At 36.7% G+C, this 9,657-nt stretch overlaps 1 protein-coding gene across 1 annotated transcript; it reads left to right on the forward strand.

Annotated features, from left to right (window-relative positions):
* The first annotated feature begins 3,813 nt into the window (after positions 1-3,813).
* Positions 3,814-4,746, forward strand: LOC107161043 (vomeronasal type-1 receptor 90-like). The gene has a single exon (XM_015507574.1). The coding sequence runs from the start codon at positions 3,814-3,816 to the stop codon at positions 4,744-4,746; it is 933 nt and encodes a 310-aa protein (XP_015363060.1).
* The last annotated feature ends 4,911 nt before the right edge of the window (positions 4,747-9,657 follow it).

Consider the following 9,657-nt stretch of genomic DNA (forward strand, 5'->3'; position numbering starts at 1 on the left):
AAAGGGAGTCTTCACCATGAGGGTCCACAAGTCTTTACTATGAGCACTAACAAATGAAAGTTCTGTAATTTGTAGACATTTCTTTTTTAAAAATGTGTAATGTGTTCTACTCATCTACTTACTTAGATTTTCCTTCCTCTTACCAGATGTGGATTCATCAAGGGTGATCTATTTCAGAAATTCAAGTTATAGTCACTGTGATTTATACATCCTTCCCCAGAGAATGTCAAGTCTGGGGGCAGCTTGATTTCTCAAATGCATAAAGTACAATATTAGTGCTGATACAAGAGGGCATCAAGATACCAAATTGGCAGCATCAACCCTAAGACCCTTATTGATGAGGGGTTCTCCAATCACCCCGATGATGGCAAAAAGCTTGTATTCTGTCCCCTGATCACCTAAGGTGTGCTGTGCCAGGTGTGATTGAGATGGACCATAGAAGGGAAGGTTGGTGCCACAGGATTTTCCTTAGCTCCCCTTTTTGAATGGTTCTAATTCCCCAGGATGCTTTCCCACAACAATGGTTCATCAGCGTGGACAATACTATAGAACATTCTTTACAATACCACTGTGATATACTTACATAATTTTAATCATATTTACTTGATGTGTAGCATTTGCTGATATGATTGTGGTTCAAAACTGGAGACAGCAGGATGACTAGAAAAGCATTTTTCTGGGGTTTCTCTGGGAACTACATGGAGAGAGAATAATTGTGCTTAGGATTACAGCAAATTGTGTCCCTTGATTTCATGCAGACATCAGGAAAGGGTCTAATCTTTCCTGTTACTAATGCAGAAATTCACTTTCAGAAAACAAGTTTCCACTTGCTTTAAGGCAATGAACAAAAAAATCCATGCATTTTTTAGTATGATTGCAAACTCATGGCACTATACACTCCTGCTTTTCATTATTTCTGTTTGGAGGACTGCAGATTTCTCAGTAACACTGAACTTAAAGTCACCCAATGGCCTTGAGACACAGGTGATTAAAACATTTCATTCAATGAGTGTTTTCATGCTTGTTTTTTACAAGGTTCAAATGTTTAAATAATTTTAAAGCAGATTCTGTATGTCACTTAATGCAATTTTTTTTGTTTTGTTTCATAATACACTCTTTTATTGTTGTCGAAAGAGGGCAATTTTATTTTTTTCTGCACCAGTAATTGAACTCACATTAATGTTAAACACTGAGCCACAACCCCAATCATTTTTTTTTTATCTTGAGGCAGGGTCTCACTTAGTTGCTTAAGGCCTTGCTAAGCTACTGTGGCTGGATTTTAACTTAGAAATCTCCTGTCTCAGACTACTCTCCCTGGCCTAAAACATTTTAAAAGTTATTTATCACATGCTAATGTAAATATATTTAAACTTATACCATAAAAATACCCATAAATATTTGACTTATATGAAATCAATTTATAAGAATGAGCATATGCCATTTGTATATCCATTGATGTCACAAAATAAAACAATGTAGGACTGATGATCAAATGTAATTCAGAAAAGCTTGGAAACATATGGACATTTTATTTCTATATTCTAATCTTTCTTCTGGACTTTTGAGAACAACCCCAAAACACTGAATGAGTGAATGCAGAAAATTTTGTCACTTTACCTGGTCATTACTTGGGGAAAATATTGTCCTTTATTAGTGGTAGTAGAGAGTTTTCATTTTCCAGGAATATTGCATGCTGAAACTCATGCATTGAATCTGAAAAGGTTGATCACACAGAAGCTGTGAAGACAAAAGCTTTTGAGATATATGATTAGAAAATGAGATACATGGTGGTTGAGGAGTGCCAAAAAGAGTTAAGAGAGAAAAGTGGCCCAGGACTTGTAGCACAATAGGGTGATTACAGTGCTTATAATAGTTAGTTATAAAACTTAAAGTATCCAGAGAAGTGTTTTCAAGCTTCCAACATAAAAATGAGAACTTTGGGGAAGATAGAAATTGGCACACTTTTGATCCCAAAGCACTAAATACGTATGTAGAATTGTAATACTGGGCCCCATATACAAGTACAAAGGGTATATTCCAATTAAAAATTAAAACAAAAAAGAGCATGCCAGTTTTAACCAATTATGTACATAACCTTGGATTTATACATGGCATCCTATGTTCATGAATGTTTACCTTTTGTTGTTTGTTAGTATTTTTCTTTTCTTAGTACTGGGAATTGAACTCAGGTGAATTTAATCGCTAAGCAACATCTCCAGCCATATTTTATATTTTATTTAGAGATAGGGTCTTACTGAGTTGCTTAGCACCTCACCACTGCTTAGGCTGGCTTTGAACTTAAAAGTTTCCTTTCTCAGCCTCTCAAGCCCCTGGATTTAGAGTCCAGCCCCACTGCACCCATGTTTCATATACTGACTTATACATTAACATGTTCTAAAGAGTCATGAAATGATTTAGCCTCACATGCATAATTTTCTAATGACATTTACTTTTTAAAATATGACTGGAAATGATTTGAAATATATACCTACAATTTCAGACACTTGAAATAAAACACAAACATGCCTTGTATAGGAAATATTCCATTGGTAGATCAACATCAAATTTTCTGTCTCAAGTTTATGCTGGGACTCTGAACTGAAATTTCTTAATTCTAGGAGATGACAAATGGGACTCTTTTAAAGGTCCTTCTTTCAGACTAAGTTCAACTTCTTGTACTTTAATGAAAACTTTACAATGGAATGACTCAGAATCACTTTCAGTGTGACTTTAATTACCACCCTAATTCCAGATGACTGAGTAGAAAAAAAATAGAATATATTTCTAATAATAATTGATAACTGGACATGGAACACTTAGGACAATTATTCTGGGGATAATAATAATATGTACATAAGACATATAGGTACACTGGTGATTCAAAAACTGTCTTAAAATATCACCAAAGAATTTTCTACAGATAGTGAGAAAATGTTCCAAAATTATGGAACTCTTTTGAGGCAGCAACAGAGGTAGTTATTATTAAAAAACTGAAATGTCCTTCCAGTCATCTGTGAGGAATCACATAATTAAAAATAATGGTCAATATTTCTTAATGTAATTATATGTTAAAAACACATCCACATTTGGTACTTCACCCTCTTGCACACACAATAGCTCTTGAGTTCAGGTAATATGCCTGCCCATATTTATTGGTGAGATGATAAGAATTAAGCATCAGAGACTGCTCAAGATCACACTTGAAATAAATGGTAGATATTAAATGCATATTCAAACGACATGTCTTACAGAGTGTAGTTTTTAATGTTGGCTTGGTTAATGTATTAAAGATATTAGGTCTGGTAATAAACCAGACTAAAGATAAAACTCCAATAATATAACCAGGTATACAACTACTCCATCAAGATTCATTTCTTGAGAGAGTTGGAATTCTCTATTATTATGCAAGCCTTCCATTTAAATGCATCGATAATTGTACAATTTTCAATATGTACTTGAGGCTGAAATGAGAAGATAGAAACCAATTAAGGCACTATGCCAAAAACTTCAAGATGATATTATAAACTAGAACTATTTTCAGTAGCACATTATAATTCTGAATGCACAGGAAAGATGACAGCCCCCAAATCATTACACAATCCAGACATGATTTGGTAATAACAGGAAAATGGCACCCGGAGAGTGTCAGAGAGACTTGAATGCTGAAGTGAGAAAAGACTGTGTTGGGGTGAATCCACACATGTCCTGATGGTAACAGGAGAGGCTGAGATTAATGGGTGTTATACTATTCAAAATAAAGTCTTTTCTTCATTTTCTCCTAAGATATATACTATGTGATTCATTGCTCAAAAGATGAAAATCACCAACAAACTCTATGATTATATTGGCATAAGAAATGCATTTTTCTCCGAAGTTGGCCTTGGGATCTCAGCCAACTCCATCCTCCTTCTCTTCCACATCTTCACATTCCTCCTCCAGCACAGGCTCAAGCCCACTGACCTGATCATTGGTCTCTTGGCCCTAGTCCACATAGGGATGATGACAATTTTGGGGTACATAGCTACAGATGTTGCTCTTTCTCAGGATTTTTGGGATGACATCAAGTGTAAATCGGTCATTTATGTGCACAGGTTTCTGAGGGGCTTCTCCATTTGTGCCACCTGCCTGCTGAGTGTCCTCCAGGCCATCACCCTCAGCCCCAGAAGCTCCTGCTTGGCCAAGTTCAAACATAAATCCCCACAGCAGACCCTGTGTGTCCTTGTTTTCCTGTGGGCCTTCTACATGTCCTTCAGTGCTCACTTCTCCTTGTCCTCTAATGCCATTCCCAATGTGACCTCAAATGTCATTGTGTTTATTACTGAACCCTGCAAAATTGTTCAAATGAGTTACTTCTTCAGGCATTTATTTTCTGTATTAGGTGTATTCCGGGATGTCTTTCTCATAGGGTTAATGGCCCTCTCAAGTGGGTACATGGTGGCCCTCCTGTGCAGGCATAGGAGGCATATCCAGCACCTTCACAACACCAGGCCTTCTCCAAAGGCATCCCCCGTGCAGAGGGCCACCTGGACCATCCTTCTGCTCATGAGTTTATTTGTGTTCATGTACTGTTTGGACAGCATCTTCTCCTCCTCAAGAACTACGGGGAACAATGACCCAGTTTATTATTATATCCATATGATGGTGGCCAATGGCTATGCCACAACCAGTCCTATGCTGCTGATCTGCACTGAAAAACAAATCATTAACTTTTTGAAATCTTTGTGGGTGAAGATAGCGCATACTTAACTAGTGATGATAGATAAGTTTTCCTAATATGCCAATAAACTGGCTTATGAACAGTAAATTATAGCCTACAATATACGCCCTCTGGAGGAAGTTAATATGGAGATGTGCATGTTTGTTAAATCTGTTACTTTAAAACAAGTGAATAACAAATTTATAGAAATGTCAATTCTTTACTTTTTGAGTTAACACAAGGGCCCAACATATCTGCTTGGTGTCAGCAAGTGATTGTTATGAAGTGGGACCTTCATGGCCTGGGTGAGTCATTGAAAACACATTGAGTGTATACAGCAGGTTTTAATAAGTGCTTAAGTGAGCTGTATTCTTCCCAATAAATATTGATATATTTATTGTCACAAATTACCCCTGATTCATCAATTCTCCTCTTATTGATCTTTTAGAAAGAACTGAATGTAAGGACTCAAGTTACTGTATGTACACTAGTGCTCAAAGTAGCATTATTAATGGTAGCCCACATCAGAAATGCCTCAATGCCCAAAAGCATATGAATGTAAAAGCAAAACATGTCCTTGGCATACCATGGAATATTATTCAGCTGGAAACAAAAATAAATAAATTCTTGAGGGAATAAATCTGATCTGCACTCTTAGAAAGGATCAAAATATTCAACCAGAGAATGGGATCAAAATTGTTTTAGGTTGCAACCCAGGTATGTATAATATGTCAAAATACTACCAACTGTCATGTAAATGCAAAACAAACAAATAAAACAAAGCTGTTGGAATAAAAAAAAAGGATAAAGTGGTAAATTTCTTGCATCTTACCATAACAAAAAATGGCCCTTGACTTTCTTTATGTTAAGAGAAACGTGCCTAGTTCTGAAGGACAAGCAGCACATGTTCCCACTCTTTTGAAGAAAACAGTAAGCAAATCTAGTAGAACAGAATGGAATGGTGGTCAACATGGAATGGGAAGAGCAGGCAAAAGACACATGGAATGAGTTCAGTGAGGGACACCAAAAACAGAATGGAGGAATCACTTCTGGTACTTCTCTGACCCAGGAGCGGAACTATTATTTAAAACAACCTAAATTGTGTTTTAAAATGAAATTCCCAATATTAAAAACCATTATCAGCTGAAAAGACTAAAATCCTTATTACTATGATCTGATTACTACAATTTATATACATATACTGACTTACCATATTGTACTCCATAAAAATACATATGTAAAAATATGTTTTTAAAATGAGGTTTCCAGTAACCTTACAAACTACTGTGAAAAAAAATCTCTAAAATAAAAAGAATTTTACGTGCTGTGATTCTAAAGATGCCAAAATATAATTTTTAGAATATTCTAACACCTTTATGGCATTTTAGTGAATCAGATCCAAAACTTTATCTTTCTTAATATTTTTAGTTGTATATGGAGACATTTTCTTTATTTCATTTATTTACTTTTATGTAGTGCTGAGGATCAAACTCAGTGCCTCACATGTGCTAGGCAAATGCTCTACCACTGAGCCATAACAACAGCCCACAAATCTTTTTTCATTTTTTATTTGTTTTGGCCAAGGATTGAACCCAGCAGTGATTAACCACTGAGCCACATCCCCAGGCATTTTTATTTTTTTTATTTTGAAACAAGTTGCTTAGTACCTTGCAAAACTAGACTGGCCTCAAAATTGTAGTTCTCTTGCCTCAACCTCCCACGTAGCTGGGATTACAGGTATGCACCACCTTGAAATTTATCCAAAGATAGAGGAAGAGGAGCTCTTGTTATGAATTCAGTTAAGCAGCACTCTGTGTTCTGCAGTCTTTCAAGGGTATGCTGCCTTAGGTGGCAACAGTTTCTTTATTTTCTGAGTAACATGTTTTACATGAAGTCAAAATGTCAAATACAAATTGTAGAGAAACACAGGGAAAATTACTGGCCTTGATAACGTGTCATGGAAATTATGGATTTGAAATATTGTTTTAATCAGAAAAAAGGAAAAAAATCAGAATTGTTTTTCTAAATAGATGTATTTTATGCCTCTGAATATTTCAAAAGATGAACTGTAGGAAATGTTGCAGTGTTATATTTTACCGTCTCATATTGTCATTATTCCTATCTGGTAATTTTGGCTTTAAAATTATGACCTAAGAAGCAACTGAAAATTGAGGACTGGTTCAGGTAACTTGTGAAAATGCTGCACATGTATATCTCCTAAATAATAAAATATTCAAAATGCACAATAACTAATGCCTTAGTTAACAAACACATCCAACAAATTAAAATGATGGTCTCCTGTGCCACAGGAGTTGCAGAAAATGACAAATGGAGAAGAAGAAATGAAACATGAAAAGACCCTTCACAAAATAAGCTCTAGAGACAGCAGGAAGGTGTCTGAAAAGATGCTCAACAACACATGTCTCTGGAAAATAAAATAAAACTACAAGATCCCAATAAGCACTCAGAATGGCACACACTCACACAAAACAATAGTAACAAATACTGCTTGGTGGGATACCAGAGTAAGAACACTTTATTGTTGCTAGGATGCCACACACAGTCTCTGGGCAGGAGTGCTGTGGTTTTCTTTTCCCATAATAAAGTTGCCATATGATCCATGAATCACACTTCCAAATTCTACCCACATTATTTGTAAACTGATGCCCACAGAAATGGTGTATGTTACTGAAGGCTGCACTTTGTCCCTCATGCCAATTGAACAAGCATGACGTGGTTTTGAGAAAAAGGAAAAGCAAGTACATTATTGCTTTGCTATCAATGAAGAAGCACAGGGGGCTCCAGTCCCAGAGGATGTGATTCTGCTCATCACAGGGAACAGAGTTTGTTTTTGTTGTTGTTGTTTTGTTTTGGGGGGTATTAGGAACTGGACTCAGGGGCCCTTGACCACTGATCCCCATCCCTAGCCTTGTTTTATATTTTATTTAGAGACAGGGTCTCACTGAGTTGCTTAGGGCCTCACTTTGGCTGAGGCTGACTTCGAACTCTTGATCCTCCTGCCTCAGCCTCCTGAGACAAGGGGATTACAGGCATGAGCCACTGTGCCCAGCAGGGCAAGGTTTTTTAAAAAGCCTTTCAAAGGCTGCATGTCAAGAAGTCCCTCTATAGGAATTTAATTCACTTGTTAATTTGGGAGACAGCAGTTCCTTAGGTCTTTTGGTGCCATCCCTGAAGTCTAATTCCTTGGTTGCTGTGGTGGGTATGTGCTCAAAGGTGTCTGGTCTAGGATAGATAAAGATGATCTTGTTTCCCCCTGACAGGTTGCGGAGGATGAAAAAAAAAAGAGGAAAAGAAAACCTGTCTATTTTAAAAGAAGCCTCATTGACAAAGAGGCAAAGCATGAGGTGGACAACTTGTACATATGCAAGTGTGGACAGCAGCTTCCTTCACTATCACTGTACACTGGAAAGAATACACACATTGTTTTGCAAATTTATAGAGAAGAAAATATACTTTTATAAAATTTCCATTAAACAAAAATAGTAGCCTTTTCATTAGCTCAACAATGGAAATGAAACTTAAATGCATTTTACTAAATAAAAGAAATCAGGATGCAAAGGATACTTTTTTCATTCCATTTAAATCCCATTCCTGAGGAGACAATAGAGACCAGACCTCAGAGGACTGGTTTTCAGGATTAGACAAAAGAGCAGCCCTTGGGTAACAAGTGGATGTGGCCTGGCACACTGTGCCTCTTGTCCCAACTGCTCAGGAAGCTGAGACAGGACAATAAGCCCACAAGTGTGAGACCAGGGTGGGCATCACAACAAGATGGTCTCATAAACAAATGAACAACAATAACAACAACAAAAAAAAAAACAGAAACAACAACAGCAAACCAAACAATACCAAGGTCACTTTTAAGGTGAAGAGACTTTTCTGTACTGAACGCATAAAATGGATGCCTGCTATTGTTCAAAACCATGAATTCTTTTTACAAAGACTGAACTCTAATGTGGGTAAATTAAAAGAAAGACTTTAAGAAGGAAGTAAACTGAGAAATTTTGTTAAATGCATTCTATCCTCAGCACCACATAAAAATAAATAAATAAAAATAAAGGGATTGTGTTCATTTTAAAAAAATGGTTATACCAATTTTACGTACCATTTAACTTCTGCTGGATCTCTAACTTGCCTAGCCTTATATTTAAAATGTGTTTTCTGATGAATTTTGTGATTGTGGCATTGCTGGCTAGGAAGTTTCTGTGCCAAAGGTACAGAATGTCTGGCTGCTGGGGAACTTCCATGTAAAAGACACAGGATGCCTGGCTGCTGTAGCAGTGTTCTTTAAGAGGGTTTTGACCTTGATCTTAGGCACATAACTTCTGGAAAAAAGGAACTTGCTTGTTTGGTAATTACAATGTCTCACCAAGCCCTGGAGCTCTTGGATCTGCCTGCCTAACAGTAACTTCAGACAATGAAATTTCTTGAGAACTGTATAAACCTAACATTGCATAATATAACTGTGAAATGTAGCTGTAAAATAAGCAACCTTATTGATATCCTAAACAATAATGTAGTTAAGGTACTAATGACCTAATGTAACCTGTTGATATAAATAAAGCTTAGCATCTGGCCTCTCAGTCAATCTGCCACTTTCCTGCCTTTACTCATTGTCTCTGTGTCACCCTTTATTATCGTTATTATTATTATTATTATTATTATTTCTTACACTACTCTAAGATTTCATTTCACTCCAGTCAGAATGGCAGCTATTATAAAGACAAACAACAATAAGTGTTGATGAGGATGTGGGGGAAAAGGCAAACTTATACATTGCTGGTGGGACTGAAAATTGGTGCAGCCAATCTAGAAAGCAGTATGGAGATACCTTGGAAAACTGGGAATGGAAACTTTATCTGACCCAGCTATCCCACTCTTTGGTGTATACCCAAAGGAATTAAAAACAGCATCTACAGGGACACAGCCACATCAATGTT

Source organism: Marmota marmota, unplaced genomic scaffold, assembly GCF_001458135.2.
Source record: "Marmota marmota marmota unplaced genomic scaffold, marMar, whole genome shotgun sequence".
Lineage (NCBI taxonomy): Eukaryota > Metazoa > Chordata > Mammalia > Rodentia > Sciuridae > Marmota > Marmota marmota.

Coding starts and splice junctions, on each gene's coding strand:
- LOC107161043 (XM_015507574.1), top strand. CDS start 3,814: ATGAAAATCACCAACAAACTCTATGATTATATTGGCATAAGAAATGCA.